At 28.2% G+C, this 18,329-nt stretch overlaps 1 protein-coding gene and 1 long non-coding RNA gene across 7 annotated transcripts in view; one reads left to right on the top strand and one right to left on the bottom strand.

Annotated features, from left to right (window-relative positions):
- The first annotated feature begins 539 nt into the window (after nt 1-539).
- Nucleotides 540-2,501, top strand: LOC132931856 (uncharacterized). Its single transcript, XR_009662783.1, has 3 exons — nt 540-808; nt 1,274-1,379; nt 2,173-2,501. It is a non-coding gene; the product is annotated as an uncharacterized LOC132931856 (long non-coding RNA).
- Nucleotides 2,502-7,018: 4,517 nt separating this feature from the next.
- LOC132928449 (1-phosphatidylinositol 4,5-bisphosphate phosphodiesterase) overlaps nt 7,019-18,329 on the bottom strand; it is a 53,071-nt gene continuing 41,760 nt past the window's right edge. For 5 of the 6 annotated variants that reach the window (XM_060993123.1, XM_060993140.1, XM_060993150.1 and 2 more), the window contains exons 5-22: nt 18,116-18,195; nt 17,870-18,005; nt 17,703-17,803; nt 17,179-17,345; nt 14,659-14,869; nt 14,482-14,575; nt 14,062-14,226; nt 13,812-14,000; nt 13,118-13,271; nt 12,891-13,048; nt 12,392-12,763; nt 12,061-12,265; nt 8,746-8,937; nt 8,263-8,443; nt 7,994-8,197; nt 7,753-7,918; nt 7,565-7,645; nt 7,019-7,500 (exon numbers count right to left, since the gene is read on the bottom strand). In XM_060993123.1, coding sequence (XP_060849106.1) covers nt 7,423-7,500; nt 7,565-7,645; nt 7,753-7,918; nt 7,994-8,197; nt 8,263-8,443; nt 8,746-8,937; nt 12,061-12,265; nt 12,392-12,763; nt 12,891-13,048; nt 13,118-13,271; nt 13,812-14,000; nt 14,062-14,226; nt 14,482-14,575; nt 14,659-14,869; nt 17,179-17,345; nt 17,703-17,803; nt 17,870-18,005; nt 18,116-18,195 — 2,934 coding nt within the window. In that variant the 3' untranslated portion in view covers nt 7,019-7,422. The remainder of the gene's footprint in view (nt 7,501-7,564; nt 7,646-7,752; nt 7,919-7,993; nt 8,198-8,262; nt 8,444-8,745; nt 8,938-12,060; nt 12,266-12,391; nt 12,764-12,890; nt 13,049-13,117; nt 13,272-13,811; nt 14,001-14,061; nt 14,227-14,481; nt 14,576-14,658; nt 14,870-17,178; nt 17,346-17,702; nt 17,804-17,869; nt 18,006-18,115; nt 18,196-18,329) is intronic. The other variant, XM_060993160.1, reaches the window with a different exon arrangement.

The following is an 18,329-nucleotide window of genomic DNA, read 5'->3' as shown; positions in this document are numbered from 1 at the left end:
AAATTTAGTACCGGAAGATTTTACATTTTTAATTTTAAAGGTCGATAAAAATTATGACCAATACAATATTTACATGCAATAAATCCGATCATAACGACCACTATCTGAAAAGCGGTAGAATCCACACGTGCAGCTCGTACACTTGCAAGTACGTATCATGATACCTCTTGCACCCTTTGGTATGGTTGCGGACTTGCGGTACTGTTGTTGAAAAGTGCATATTATACAACTTCAATTTATATCTGTGTAATTTGGACGAATATATTTTTATTTTTTGCACTCTGTATAATGTGGCCTTTAAAACGTATCACCTACATTCTATGGCCAATCTCCGTTTCGATCATTTATATACGTCTTTACAAATAAACGAATTCGCCAATCGCGAAAGAGCCGTCAAAGTGTTTGTTATTTTTGATAGATGGCTGTAATGACGTTCACGGAAAGATAAACACGTATTTATTAATACTATCTTTTTATTTATAAAGTATTATGTAGTGCATTATATAGTCTGATCTATAGGCCTCAATAAGTCATATAGAACAATTTGTGTGTGTGTGTGTGTGTGTGTGCGCGCGTGTAAGTGTGACAATACTATAACAATAACGATAATATGTGTTACAAAGTGTACGTACAATATAGCTATAATGTGTACACACATTTACATACCTATCGTATTATATTATAATGTCGCTATATTTGAACTATTAAAATGGCACGACCTTGTGCCACTATTATAACGTTTATATCGTGTGCAATACCTATATACTGCGAATGCATCATCGGGGTGTGTACAAAGGGAGTCTCATCAGTAAGTTGTACTAAAAGTATCGTTCTATTTTTCACTGTTTTAATATATTGTTCTAAATATCAGTAGAACATTTTACTCACAAGTCACATAAATTATACTTCAAAATACACCGAAAACAAACAATAACAGGTGATATATCTACATATATTATTATATATGGACGTAATATTTATTGATAAATTCGACAAACCATATTTATATACTTTATCGTCTATTCGTCTGTCATGTGTATTGTATATAGTATATGAACGGAATACCGCAGCACTAACTATAAAGAACTGCAATCATATACGAATATATTATTGTATTATGTTATTGTTGTGTTTATGGTTAGGTAATCGTGTGTATAATGATTTATGACTTGTGTAAGTAATAATATACCTGTAGCATGTGCCTGTTGGTAAAAATTATTGAAATTTGAAGGAAAAAAAATTAGTTTATTGAATGTTTGATTTTCGATTTCAGGTCATAGAATCGCGGTCGCGGCGATAACACGCGTTGAACTCTATCTTGAAAAACAACACTCGGCAATTGCGGCAGAATATCGCCGTCAAAACGAGTAGCTCGAAACGTAAGTGGCCGTGCGGAGAGGTACTCCATAATACAACATAATATACCTACCTAACTAATAATAATAATAATAATAGCTCCATAATAACTCCGAGGTAGTATAATAATAATATTGTAAAGTGCGCGGTAGTTGGTATGTATAATTGTAGAATATTATTATGCGTATGCGTGTAATGATGCCGCCACTGCAGCCTGCACCGATGCCACAGCCACCGCCGCCACTTGTCCGGCACACACGGACCGCGTAACGTGCAGACGACTCTGCGCGCTGATGAGGCGGAGAGGGCTATAATAATAATAATAATAACATTATACTTATTGCTTAGGTTTTTACATAATATAATAATATATTATACTTCCTAATAATATATTTATCTATATTAACAACGGGAACGTGTGTATATTATTATTATTATTATTATTAGACCATAAAATGTCTTGTTTTATTGCGATGCGTGTGCAACTAATAGTTATATACTATTATGACATGTGAGCGAGTATATACACAAATAAGTGTGTGTGTGTGTGTGTGTTATTTAGTTATTATTATAACTCTATACGCGGTCTATGCGTTCACAACAATAAAGACGATGAGAATAATTATTCGAATAAAGCAATAATTTTAAAACAACAAACATTACCATTATATATAAATATATTACGTCAATATATATATATATTAGGTATAATATAAAGGTACTAACCGATGATAGACAAACATAGTGTGTTTTTCAAAAACTTTTTTTTTTATTATTATTATTACTCAGATTTACAAATAACGCGTCTCGTTGCAGGTAGAACAGCGCGGAATTGAAATTTGATGACCGCTTCACCGTCGTAACATCGTAATATTATTTTCGACCACGTCGGAATCACAGGCAACTATAATATATATAGGTGTACATTAGTTTATTCCGTTGATGTCGTAAAACCGTTATATGGTTGTATGGTATTCAAATATTGTACCCATTAATCACGATGCGTGTTACTGACTATTTTTCAGACTAAACGTCATCGCCTACGTGTTATATATATATATATGTATGCCGTATGAGTTGATAGGTACATCTCGTCGATAAATCTTGTTTTTAATTATTATATGAACAGTTTTAAAACGACCAGGACCAACAACACCTCGTGGTTGATTTTTTTTTTTTTGGGGGAGGGGGGAAGAAGAGGACCACCACGTCATTAAATTCGTTTTTTTCCATAAGAATATTGCTGTCACAGTATAATATATTATTCGAACGATATATTTTTAACATACTGTTAACCTATATAAATCGTTTTGTATTATTTCCAATGATGTATCTACGGTGCGCATCTGAGAGTAATTATTACACAGTTATGTTTTATGTAATAATAATAATATTCATATCGTTATAATACGTTAGAAAAACATATAGATATATGCAATAATAAAATTTGTAGGTAAAAATGTAAAATACAAATAGTTATATTAAAAAATTAAAAACAAATTTATAATATTATGTTTGTCTCTCAATCTAACTCTATCTACAGATATCGTGATTATAATTTATATACACTAACACATTGAACTTCTATACAGATTTCTGAAATAAATTATTATTTATGGGTAGTCTATGCCCCCCTCCCCTTTAACGCCGCGATTCTTCTATACAGCTATAATATAGTTGGCTCTGAGATTAGTATGGTAAACGATGTAAGAGATTAACGTATAAATTTATCATCATCTGACTTTAGTTTTAAAAGCCCATATAGAAACTGTTTGTGGGAAAGCTTTTAGAAACTCGGGTTTTATTAAACGTAACAGAGTGTAAATAGTGTAATGCAGTATTTCATAAAACATTGATTAGTTTTAAAGTTTATTAAAATTTAATGGATCAATCGTGGGCCACAGATATTGCTTAAGAGACTATTATTAGCTCATTATTGATTTATTAAATATTTATTAATTGTCTGCAATTTTGCATGTGCTACCCGAAACTAGAGTTCTTTATTTTGCCTTGATGTGTTCCGTTTTAAACTTTAAACGTTTCATTCGATAGTTTAGAACCCTTGATACACTAGCTTAATCAATAAAACGATGTCCATTGAACTGATCGCATTTAAATTAAACATGTAGTGACTATCTATTGCTGATACGTCTTATTATTAATGTAGAATATCTCCATTAAGTAAAAGACGTGATCATATAGACTTTATTTTTACAAAATCTATTAAATAGGTATATTAACTTCTCTCGGTTTTTAAAGGATATCAGCTTTAAGGCCTTAATAATTAAAATTAGACATTTTTCAGTATAATTTGTTGTATTGTATGGTATCTGCCGTCGTGCAGTATGTTACCATAAGTCTACAAGATTATAAATAATAAAGTATGACAATCAAATCCAAGTATTATCTACAATCTATCATATATTATATCTAATGACTAATGAGTAATGATGTTATACATTTATACCTATAATATATTATAATATGGTTGATTATTTTCTTAACAACAAAATATTAACTCTGAATATGGATTTGACTGGTGTATGCACGGGATATAGATATTAATCTATTATTATATGACAAGTCCATATAATAGCTATAATAACAATGTCACAATAATTTTGATTATTATACTTACATTAAATTTACGACCAACGACGTCCTTTTCCAATTAACAGTTTAAATACATAGGTATCGATAGATTGGGGGCCTCGATGGTTGTCCGTCCGTGTTTGAAACAAAAATTTTAATTAAAAACAGGTAGTTATGTACAAAATACAAAGCTATACAATTTAACGAGGTGTTTATTTATCAAAAAAAAAGAGTTTTAGACTCATGACTTTTCCAATCAGTCAAACAACTCAAAAATATGCATAGGATAATGACAATTTTTTTCAATTTCTATAGATAATCCATTCATAAAATGATCATAATATTATGTATTTGTTACTATATTATCAAATATTAATTTAATGAGTAACATAGTCGATTTGTTATACATATAATAATATTATCAGCTGTTGTGCAAATCGCAAATAACCCAAAATCGTCTGGTTTTTACGTTACATACGTTATTATGTCATCAGTTAAACAGGTATTATCCATACACTGCACAATATGATATAATATACCAGCGTACTATACACCTATGTATAATATATATATTGTGTACAATATAATTGTGCATTGTATGTACATTGTAGTATTGTACACTGCATGTAGGCGTAATATAACGTATACTTCCGATGGATCGTCTAAACTAATATTTGACATATGACTGCAAGGATATAATAATAGGTAAATAATTATATCTATACGTATATAAACCTGTAGTTGTAGAAATGCACACTTAGACGTCTTATAAATATATACACACACACGTGCGTTCTCACAGGTATCATGGTGTTACATAAAGTATTAAATCACTCTTTAATCATTTTAAAACTAAAAAGAGGTAAATTTCCTGGACTCGATAATATAACTACTGAAATATAGGCGCCTACTTGAAAAGATTACCTACGTCTTCATTGATTAAGCCTTTGACATAGTTAATTAACTTAAGTTTTAAATCAGACATTTATCCGAAAAATATGAACAAGCAATCTGTTCTCGAATATGTCTAACTATCGTCCTATTGCATTACATAATATCAAATATAAGTAAAATATTTGAAATGCTTGGAAAAAAAACAAGTCCAATACCTATTTTTTAAATTTAAAGAATTTTATTAATAATTGTAAAATTCAATATGGTTTTAGAAAAAAATATGGGCACTCATGATGCATTTACTTCACTCATCTGTAGTATTATTTATGAGGCACTCGATGATGGTGACAAATGTTTGGCTATGATTATTATGATATTGCCAAAAAGTTTGACTCAGTTTCTCTTGACATATCTACCAACATACAAGATTCATAAGCTGTTAAGTAAAATTAATTTCTAGATCAGTTTAAATCTTATTTATCTGAGCTAACTCGAATTGTAAAAATTAATGATTTAATTAGTGACATTAAAATATATACTACATACGCAGTACCTCAATGTACTGTACTCGAGTCTGTGTTATTTTTTTATTTATGTTAATGATTTATATGAGCCAGATTTAGCTTATGCGGACGATACTGCACTATTTTTTTTTTAATAAGAATCGCATTAAAATTTAAAATGCTACAATAGAATAAATACGTCTCAACACTCAACTACTTTATATTCTCAACGTATTTAATGTAACTTAAAACTATGATTAGTATATGATTATTGTTTAATTATTCAATTATATGCATTTATACATAATCAAAGATTCGGTGTAATACTGTAATGGAATGTACTTAATTAAAATTTCCGAAGGAAGAATAGAAGGATGTCTCAAGATCCCTAAATACAATATTACTACTTGTCAGAATTATTACGTTTATAGAGCTATATTAATAAGCTGCTTAGCTGTCCATAGAAGTTCAATTAATAACGATAAATATATAGTTATTCAAGACTAAGGTTGAACAAATTATACTTCGAAAATGCAATTTTTAATTATTAGGTAGACATTATTGTTGTAGTTATTTGTAAATATTCTAATTAAATATAATGTTTGTCATGTTGTTATCTTTATTCTTTGCTAGATTTTGTTGTACTCAAATAACTTAATTTGCTTAATTTGTTTTGTCTTTTTAATATCTATCATATATACTGAAAGACCCCTCACCAACAGTTTGTTCAAAGGGAAGAGTAATCAACTCATGTATTAAATTATAGGTTTCCTGTTGTTTATATCATGTTACCTTTGTTGAGTTGAATAAAAATAAATAAATAATCATCTGCTATACCTCTCTATTATTCGTTCATCACGTTATGCAACAAGTTGGGCTATATCATAAACATCCACAGCAAGTAGGTGTAGGGTGTAGCTATTGGGAGGTTATAAGTTGTTTAGGTCAATTATGTTTTAAAACAATTTATTTATACTTTTTAATGTAGTTTTTATACCAAAATATTAAAATTTAAAACTTACAATGTTGAGACTTAATAGTAGATAAAGCCATTTCTTTTACAAGTTTTTTATAAAATGTATTTTTCACTTAGTCTTAACTCTTAATAATATATTTTGGAGATAATATAATTTAAATTAGATATCTGTATCTACTATCTACTCTTTTAAAATTGATAAAAAAAATTAGAACTTCGAAAGAATAGGGATTTATGAAATGGGAAATTCAGTATAGAATCCTCAGTTATTATATAGTCAATTTGTTCATAGTTACACAGGTGATTGTGGTTGATAGTCACTAGAGAAACAATGATAACTCAATAAATATAATATCTTATATTATCTGCCCCTGTATATGATCATAAAATCCAAGCGTTGGTATCAAAGTACATAGTATTATTTGAATCTTGTTGACAAATCTCAGTTAGGTCTCAACTCAATGATCGTATAAGAGCTGATCATACGGGATAGGGTTCTATTTAAAACAAAGTTTGTATTTATTATTTCATTAAATAGTATAATATTAAAAAACTAGCCAACAAATAAGTAAACATCAAATTAGGAAAATAAAATACAATCAATGACTTAAAATTATGTATGAAACAAAAATCAAAAAAAAAAAAAAAATATTCTAACTATAAAATAAAAGGAATAAAACACACATAAAAGTTATAGTTTCAACCACAGAATATATATAAATATATAATAATAATAATTTTAACTATAGAACTTATGATTTATAACTAAAACAATATTACTATGTATGTAGACACGAAAAAATGTCGACTGGAAAGTTGTTATTATTCTAGGCCAAAGAATGACGGTCAGAAAGGATTGACTAGGTTGACCTTTTCAAAATATCATTGTACATTACACTGGGTCTACCGCAACGTGTATTTTATACTAGACAATTATATAGTTAATATTATAATTATTTTAGTTACTAAATGAAAAAGTTATAAACATTAAACAAGATATTTAATCTAGAAATCATAATAAATTGGGCATGCACGATAGCCGTTGCAACGGCATGCGAGTCATTATTCGTTACGTCGTTGTTGCGGCATCATACGAAAAACTCAGTCTTGTTGCTCAGCTCGTACTCGATCTCCTCGTTCTTGTACATCTCCAAAAGCTAAAATGTACAGATCGAATATCTAAGATTATATGAAAAGACAACAACAATAAGTCGAGTTTAAACCGGGTAACATTAAAACGTACATTGTTTATTTCTTTAACCAACTCTTGCTTTTGCTTCTCATGTTTCGCCTGCAACTTGTCCTTATCTTTAGCTTGTTTAATCTGCAACATTGCAGTTGAAGTGTAATATTAATAATAAAACTCAAACGCACTGTTTAAAATTCACTTTGTACTCATTCCCCATGGAAAATCTAGCCAAATGTTTTTACCTGAGCAGATTTCCTCTCATCCATGAATTTTTTAGTGTTGTTCTGTTTCTTTTCTCTTAATCGCCTGTCCTTGTCACCTTTTGTCTTCAACGTCTTATCGTTCATCACCTCTTTCATCACTTCAACAGATATCTTTGCCTGTTGGGTGTTCAAGTCTTTTAAATTTCTATAAGCAATAAAATGTCCATTAAGTTTAATCGCAATGTGTGTTTAGTACCACTGTGTGTAAGTTGAAACATACTTTTCATGTCGAACTTCTAACTGCTTCATTTGTGCAGCTTGGAGGTTCTCCATAAGTTTTAAAAGGGCATCCTGCTGCTCAGTAGCTTGTTGTTTTTGTAACGCCCATTTCTCTCGCCTATGACGTTCAACCATTTCAGACCACTGAGTCATTTGCTCAGTCACCAATTTTTTAACACCGCCATCATTGATTACTTCAGTTTTACTAAAATATCATACCATGTTAAGAAATAAAAAAAACGTCTCATTGAATATTATAATTATACTCACTCTTTGCCTTTAACAGCTTTTTCCACAGAGGTACATTGGTGTTTTTGTATAGCAGACTTTTCCTTAGCTTGTCGCTTGCGTAAAGTCTCTAATTCTTTTTCTTGCTTTCGTCTTGCTTTTTGAAATCCTTTGTCATTTCTCAGGTACTCGAGGTTTATATCTTCGAATTTCAGTTCTTCCTCTACAACAAAATAGTATTATTCAAGTTTAGATATTTTAAATTAGAATAGGTTGAAGTGATTTTATCACATTATGAAGAGAGGTGATGTCACAGAGCCGGTGAGAGTGATTATAGAAATTAATGTAAAAATAAAAATAAGAAGACTTGACTTAAAAATTAGATAAATAGACAGAATAGAGAATGACATGAAAAAAGCTAGTGAGTAAAGAATAGATAGGTGGGGAGGCTATGAAGGGTGATAAATATTATATGTATATATGGTTGGGAACAAAACAAAAAATATTTTATATTTCAATATTTACCTTTCTTTGGTTCATCAGACTTTTTATTTTTGCTCCCCTTTTTACCAGTCTTCTCGCCTTCTCCTGCATTACCAGCTAAAATATCTTTGGTATTAATATCGGTTTCTTCGATACCCATAGCCTTCATCTGCTGCAAACGTTTTTCTTGTGCTGACAAAAATGCTTTTGGATCAGATAAAGCAGCCATGAAATCTATATTTACATACAAAAAACATTTAGCAATTCATAAAAATTATAGCAGCATCTATTGAACAAGAAATAGCTGTGACAATTAACTTTATCATATTTGTTACAGATTTCTTTCAATTTTTGAAAAAAAAAAAATAGAAGACAATATGTTATACATAAATGATAAAAATCAAAACGATTAATTACATAGGTAATAGGTATATTTATTATCCAACTATGCCTAATAAAGAAAATGTAACCTTCCGAAGTATAATACAAAAAAATATTTATTAACTTGTCTATGTTAAACTTTAAGACTATATTATAAATGGTTTAAATATTTAAAGGGCTAAAAATAAAAATTAGTGAAAAATAAAGGGATTGACTCGATATTGTTCAGTCTAAAATTGATCTGATGAGTAAAAAAGATTAAATATTTAATTATTTTTTGCATCGTAGTACATTATGCAATAAACTAGGGTGACCATATTTAAAAAAATTAAAATAAGAAAAAATAATATCCGATTTTGTCAGTATCTCTTAAAGACGGAAATTCGACTTTTAAGTTGGGAGTAGATAGCACCTTCTTGTATTACATTTACATTTTTTTTTTAAATTTAATATTTTAGTATTTTAATTTTATAAAATAAGGATGTTAAAATATTGCGTTAAAGATTATTGTAACAATAATAAGGAAATGAATACAAAAATAAACGATTTCAAAATCACATTTATTTTTATTAATCGAAAACTGATTGGATCACGAATCACGATCGCCGTTCGAGTCTTGACATAAAGTTATATATAACCTACGTATTTTCATCGATGTCGATTCTAGTGATATTATTTATACATTAATACTGTATTAGTATAACCATGTACTATATTATACCAATATAATAGTAGTGGACAAATTTATTTAATTTAAAAATAAAATATACATGTATACAGTATGATCGCGATTTCAAGAACTACTAAAATATCTCAGCTGGAAGACCGTAGATTGAAATGGGGTTTATGAGAGGTGAAAGAGTATACCTAATTACACATTTTGAAAAATAAATTTTTTTTAAGCTTTGTTGAATATAACATGTTCAATAAAACTTACGTTATTTTAAAGACTTACCTATTTTTTTCTTATTACGAAATTGACCATGTTAGAGTAAGTTCAAATTTAAATTTATGCATAAATTAGTATTAAAAAACAAAATACAAGCAACATGTAACATTCTAAGATAGAATTCAAATCAAAGCGGAAACTGCGACTGCATTTTTAAGGTGACTTGAATGTTGAATCATGTTTAGAACATAAGGGAGAAAACTGAATAATTCATAAGATAAATTTATTTAATAAATTATATTATATTCAAATTTGCTTAGTATGCTTTAGTAGCATAGACTGTAAATATTCTTTAAAATAAAAATAAAAAACAATTATATTTTGTGTTATCATTACTATTTACTAATACTACTACTACTATTATTATTTTAACTATTTTGTTATTGATTTAATTAATTCAGTTAACTAAATACAATAATAATAATTATTATTAATTGGCACTTTATTTATTATTTATAGAGGTCATAAATTCAAATTTTATTAAAAACGAATTATGCATAAATCCAAATTTGAGCTTACTCTAACATAGTCAATTTTTAAAATAGAAAAAAATAGCCACTTAAAAAAAAGTAAGTGGTATTGCGTATGAGCGTAACGAAAGGGTTAAAATTGTATTTGGATACACTTTCACTTTCTAAAAACCCTATTTCAATCCAAGATCATGCAGTTAGTGGTATACTTGGAATCGTAATCAACACTATACATTTGTATGATCACCTTACGATAAACCACAGATGGTTGTTGTTAGAATGTTAGAAAACATAGATACAAAGGTTCTCTATTTTCAAAGAAAATAAATTTATGAAACCCCGATACTTGAGAAATACACGGTCTAGTCTCGATCTAACTTTTTATCGGCTTAAAATAAATGACCATTTTGAAAATATAAGACAATCACCCGGATTGTATGTATTAAGAATAATGAAGTAAAATTATGTTTCAGAAACTCTAGGTACCTATATTTTTCTTGGATTTTCTGAAAAAACCTAGAGACGTAGCCCAAAAATTTAAAACAAGAGGGTATTTAAAAAAAAAAAATTTTACTCTACTTAAGTGAATCGTATTTGAATTAATTAATCCATTCGCATGAAAAATGAAAAAAAAAATGATAAAAGGTTAGGTTTGTATCATCGGATATTCGTAAATTACCACAATTTATTCATAAAAGGTAAGTATTAAAATAATTAATTACACTCTTGAAACAATTTTATAGATTTTAAAAACTGTAAAAATGTCCTACCGGTATATCCGTCCGAAACTTGGCGGTATAAAAGTGCCTTTTTTTTGTTGTAAGTATTTTTTAATGTCACGCGACGATCGTTACACACTTTTGCGAAAACGCGGCCAACTGTTGCTACGATTTTAATAGCAGCAGTTCCGGAACTTCTCGATTTTGATAATAATTTGAACGGAGGTATAATATTATATACGGCACCGGGCAAGTTACGTGTAATAGTTATCATAATTCAAAATAATAATTATATTAATGTACCTAACTCGTCGTAATAATAATTCGTGAAAGAGTGGTGGTGATGGTGGTTGTGGAGTGTAATGGGACATGGGTGCGCAGAGTTTCTAAACGGCTTCACTCGGAAATATTATATTATCGCCGTCCCCACCGACAAACGGTATCGCGGAACAGGTTTTCAAAGTACTAAGGATTAATTCAATTTTTATTATGGATGTCCGCGTTCAGGATCTATTCTCGACTGTGATGTGGTTGCTTTTTGCGCGCAATTTTTTTCGTAATAAAACTCGTTCACGCGTCGCATTTCCCATCCCAGAAACAAGTTCACAATTAATTAGGTTCTTACTTTTTAATATTACTAGGCGTTTAGGCATGGTTTTTTTTTTACAGTCTCAAAACTTCTGAATAGTTTATAGTATATTATAACTTTTTTTTTCAAGATTATTTAGATAAATTATTCAATTAATAAAGAGTGTATACTTTTGTTAACTATTTAAAAAAAATTATGATAGCGTTCCATTGGAGGAAAAATTACAACTTAATAAAATATTTAACGCACCTTCAAAACCATCAGGAACATAAATTTTCAATTCAATGTTACAGAATAACATAGGAAGAGCCATTGGGAAATTGGCTTCTGATCTTAATGATATATGTCTATAGCCAGCTTGTAGACCATCCAAAGGCAAAATTCTTTGTCCCAATAGTTTTCCATTTTCTTCATACACACCAATCCTCAATACTGCTAAATCTGGTAACACTACCTAAAGTACAATATTATAGAAATTAATATATTATATACACTTGATGATCAAACATTTTAAGCATAAATTACATTTAAAAGTAATACTATACACTATGTACAGAACATAAAAAAAAATGAGAATTACCTTTCTAAATAAAAATGGTTCTTCATTGTACACTGGATTTAAACCATTGCTAGGTACCATCCGGGTACGGAATTCTTTACGGATAGTATCTGTAGGAAGGCCATACATATCAACTTCAACATAAGTACCAACCTTCTTATCAGACAAAAATTGGCCAGCAATCACTTGAACAGAACACTGGGCAGCAATCACCCCATCTACAGGGGATTCTGCAAATGGGTCAAAGCTTCGGTCTGCTCTACGCATGAAATCTGGTTTCAATAAGTATCCACAGTTACCATTGTATTCAAATTTTCCCTGATTAAGCTGCATAGGCAAGTCAGCAGTTTGAAAATTTAATGATACCATTTGACAACCAGCGTTCCAAAATACCTACAAATTAATATTATTTTAATATTAAAATGATTAAACAATTTGTTAAAATTGAAAGTAGAAATACATGTTCTTGACATTAATAAATTATTATACAATTATTATGATAACAATTTTGTAATTTTACTTGTGGCATATAGTTTGAAGAATCAGCACGGGTTCCTTTTGGATAGATACGGCTCATTTGTCTTTTATTGTAGTTTACAAATTCAATTGCTTGAGATTTTAAATACCCAAGTCCAGTGTTTTCAGCAAAGGAACTCATATTATGATGAATATTCTTTTCTAATAAATACATAAAAAAATATTTATACATGGTAATTAATTAGAGAAATATTACATTATCAAACTTACTTTCAGCTACATCAAATCCCTGAAATTTGATAGGCTGTGCATAATTAACCATCGAAGATAACCACGGATGTACATTTGTAGTTGATCCAGTATATTGTATAGGTGGTGGTGCCTCGGCACCTTCAGTACCTGTTCCCACATCGGGTACTTCAACCTTGTAAGAAAAAATAAAATAATTATTTTCATTTCAGTAGAAGTAATGTATGCGATGTGCACATTTGACTTGAATTATGTTGATTATTTTATTAATAAAACAAAAGATATAGAAGTATTAATTTACCTATAATAGTAAAAATATAAGTGTCAAAAACATACTGATAAGTAGAAGGCATACATTTACATTAAATTAACATTGCTTCATACAGTCATACCAAAACCCACACTTAAATAATCTAATGTTTTTGTGACATATGAAATCTAAGTATAATATTAAGACAAATGGTGAAACCCCATTTTTAGACCAACAAATTCAAGAAAAGTGATGGACATACTATCATCCTAAACAATAGCTTTTAAAGATCTTATGAATGGCATAATATAGAAAATTTAAACTTACTTAGAGATGAATTAAACATTTTATAAGTTCAGCAATATATTGTTATGAAATCATGTGATAGATAATTATCAGTAATAATTATAAAAAGTAAGTAATAGAAGTATATAATATCTAATATTATTTGAAGTCTTGTATTACCTTTTTTTCTTCAGGTGGATTTGAAGTCACTGCAGTTGCATCCTCTTTTTCTTCATCCTCAATAACAAACTGACCTTTCCTAAACAGCTCTAACTCACTTTTTTCAACTTCTGGTTTTAACCGTTTATTCTTAATCATAATTTTCCTTTTAAGCAATGACGGAGGAGGTAATGCCACTCCTGGATCACACTTAAAAAATATATTATTAAAACAATATTTATAAGCATTAAAACAACAATTATTAACTTACTGGAAAATCAGGTAGGCATTCTCTCATTAATAAATCTCCAAGAATTTCATCACAATATTTGGCAAGTTTGTATTGTTGACTTTTACAACAATGATTCTCAAATGATAAAATAATTGGAAAGTCAGATGTTACAAATGCTGTGTCTCGGATAGCATAGATTACATCCTAAATTTAGTCAAACAAATACCTTTTATCATTTAAAATTAAGTAGTTATAAACATATAAGATGATGTTCATAACATAGTTATTGTTATTATTCTTAACTTCAATATATAAATAGAATTTAAGTTATTCTTGAAAAATAAAATAAAATAGTATGATCATTACTTCAATCTTTTAAAAATTCAAGAAATCAAAATGATTATTCAGTATTTAACAATAAAAAAATAACATAAAATTACTAAAAAATAATAGTCATACCTTAAATAGAATATCTGTACACATGGCTTTCCCGTGGGTAATAATAGGTTCTTCTTCTTCGCCTTTACCATCCCAACAATCGAGTTCAACACATCTATAGATTTCAAGGTAAGTTTTAAAAAATAAAAATTAATTTGAATGAAAAAAGAAGCTTTAATTTTATTGAAATAACCTTACCTGCATCCAGCTAAAAGTGTCTGACGATACATTTCAACACTAGACTTGCCACCAAATTGTCGTCCAGATAAATATGTGTTATGAGATGAATTAATATAATAATGAGCTAAAGGTTGATCCATATCCATGTAGAAATCTAATCGATCCAAAAAAACTGGTGCATTTTCATCAGACATTAGATATCTAATGAGACCTTCTTTTGATAATTGCTCTGAAAAATTATTATTATTATTATTATTATTATTATTATACTGGCCTTAATTAAATATTAAGTTATTAATTCATATATTGACTGTAACCATATAAACACAATTACAAAAACTCAAAATCATTTATGATTTTTCATATTAGTACTATGTAGTAATATAAATCAGAATATGGATGTTGATTTAGATCTCAAAATATTTGGCAATAATTTTGTACGTAAATATTATACAATACTCAGTAAATGTCCACATAATTTAAGTAAATATTATGAAAAAAACTCAATATTTGTGCACCACAAAGTGACCAATGAAACTCAATTTGTGGTTGGTCAAAAAGACATACATGATTGTGTGGTCCATCTGGGCTATAAAGGATGTAATGTCAATATACTTTCAGTTAACACTCAAAAGCTCTATAACTATATAGTAATAGTTATTAATGGTGACTTGACTAAACACAATAATGATCAGAGAAATTTTTCACAAACAATTGTTCTGGATCGCAATATCAAAGATGAATGTATAATAAAAAATGATACACTTGTTTATTTAGATCACAGAGCACAGCTCAATATAGACAACAAAAAGGTAATAACAAGTATAAGAAAATCGCAAAACCAATCATTAAATAAAAAAATGCATTCTTTAAGTCAATATGATAAAATTATGTATCCACCTAGAAGTAATCAGTTATTTTTGTCCGGTATACCAGTCAATACAAAACCTCAGGACCTGAGTCAATTTTTTGAACAGTATGGTCAACTATACAGTTTGAGGATCATGACAAGAAATGTGAACTACGGTTTTATAACATATGCTACATCTGAGTCCACACAAGCAGTATTACTAAACCGTCCAATAACATACCCAAATAAAACTGGAGTGTGGTTAGTCGTCAAAGAGAAAAAAAAGACATACCAATACAAGGAAAACAGATATCTTCCGAATAGTCATCAGCTATTTGTAGGCGATATTCCAGTTGACGTGACATCTGATGAATTGAAACAATTTTTTAGTGCGTGGGGTGAAATAGTGAATGCACGAGTTATAACCACAGAGAAAAGCCTAGAACCTAATACAGATGTTGTGCCAGGATTTGTGACGTTTATGACAGAAGACAGTGCAAAAAAAGTGTTAAAGAATCAACCAATTATGTTTCCTGATCAAAATGGTGTAGTACTAAAGGTAACGGAAAAAATAAGTAGAATACAGAAAAAGAAAAGCATTGTACATGATGAATATCAAAATAATGTAAATGATGACAGTTCATTATTTGTATGTTTTTAAATAACTTCATCAATCTTACAAAATATGATGTACCTCAACAATAAAATATACATGAAAATAAACATATAATACTTATCTATTAACCAAGATAAATTTAAAAAAGCTATTTTTATGTAATCATGGAATAATCCAATTCTTGGTGCTCAACCAAGTGGCCTACTATTACCATAATAAAAGTTATCAAAATGTTTTCAACCAATTTATTAAACTGTTATATTATTATTAATTTTTAGTAAATTTGTATATTTTTATGGTTCTTTCAATTAAATTGCTTTAAAGTAATAGTAATAATAAAATAATACATAGACATAAAAAATATAAACCAACAACTGAATCGACTTTAATTTTAACATTCAATAATAATAATAACCTCAGATTAAATAATTAAAAAAATTGTAAGTAATAAACTTTAGGTCTCCCAACAGTAGATTGCAGTATATTTTTAGTTCATTACTCAGTTTTGAAATATATTTTATACTGAGTGATTCTTTAATCAAACAACACTCATTATTTCAAAAACTATTAACGTTTCAATGATATATTGTGATATAAAAATCAAAAACCAGACAAGTAGTTTATGATTTATAAGTGGAATATTAGACTGACATATTTTGGGATATCCTTGTACCTCTCCACTGCACTGACCTAAATTTTGATTTTTATATACATCAAAAAAATACCAACAATATTCAACTTCAGAACATGATACTGAAATTGTATGTTGTCATTCAAAAAATTAAAAATTAAAAATATTATAACAAAAATATTTAAATAATAATTTTTTTGTAAAAAATGTTGTTTATTTTGAATAGAAATTATGTAAAAAAAATATTTTCTAAAAAACATTAATAGATTTCTAAATAATGAGTGTTTGGTAAAGGAATTGCCTGTATATATGTATTATTAATATGTTATAGGTTGCTAAAATTTAAACATTTTCCAAAATGGGTAGTTCCATAAAAAGTTTGGAAGCTCTTCTGAACTTTTGTTTTAATTTTAATGAAATATTTAGTTTAAAAATGCTTACTTTCATTCTTCACTTCTTCAGATGGTTCATAATCGTTGATAATTTCAATTGCTCTCTTTTCATCATACAGAGGATACAAAATCTCGTTTAAACGAGGATCACGCTGTTTCTCATTTAGGAATGTGATAAATTGATCCAAACTGATATTTTCAGCTTTTCCTTGAGTGCTAAAACACAAAATATTATTATGTATGTAGTATTGGAAAACAGATAAAAGATAGTACTTAGAATGTTTAATTTGTTTATAAAACATTTTTATTGAAATATCTAAATTAAGAATCTCAACTAATATTATTAATTTTATTAATATATTAAATGCATAATATACATAATATACTCATCACAAAATACAAGTCAAATTTATTTTTGAGTTCCTTGCAGTTTTTAAGGTTAAACTGTCGATATGATTTTATATTAAATTAATAATACATTAAGTATTGAAATGAAAAAAAAAATCAAGGATAAAAGCAAATTTTTTATATATTTTGGTATTGCAATAATCATATAATTAATTAATTACTCACATTGACTGGAAAAGTTCTTCAATATCATTTCTAGGGCATATCTTGTGATAAAGTTCATAAAATTTATCAAATGTAAAATCTGATGGTTCAATAGTATCATTCTAAAATAATAATAAAATTATACATATATAATTTTTTTTTTATTCAATTTTTTAAATCTTTTATACTTTTCCACTAGGCAAGTTGAGATCAGCCAGACACTGGTAAACCATTTTTTCAGTTTTACCTGAAGCAAATGTTCTAGCGATTACTTTTACAGGAACTTTACCTTTTGGATCCACTAACATGCCTAATCGCATCCAACTATAATATAATATTAATATTAATTAATGACACAAAATAAATTTATTTTATACAAATAATGTATATTATATTTAATAATAAGATAATTAGATAAATTATTATAAACTCACTGTTTCATAAGATTGGTCCGTACACAAACATTGTTCATTTTGTTGTTATGCGTAATTTTACGAAGGCCTTCTTGCCATTGCTTTATTGAAATAAAATATACATAAAAATTTAGTATTTATTTAATAGTTATCATAAGTGAGTTAAATGCAAATTCAAATAATTTAAATTATTTATTAAAATTCTAAAACTATAAAAAGAATAATATCATTATTA

This window comes from Rhopalosiphum padi, chromosome 1, assembly GCF_020882245.1.
Source record: "Rhopalosiphum padi isolate XX-2018 chromosome 1, ASM2088224v1, whole genome shotgun sequence".
In the NCBI taxonomy this organism is placed as follows: Eukaryota; Metazoa; Arthropoda; class Insecta; order Hemiptera; family Aphididae; genus Rhopalosiphum; species Rhopalosiphum padi.
This window is presented reverse-complemented; position numbering and strand designations above follow the sequence as displayed.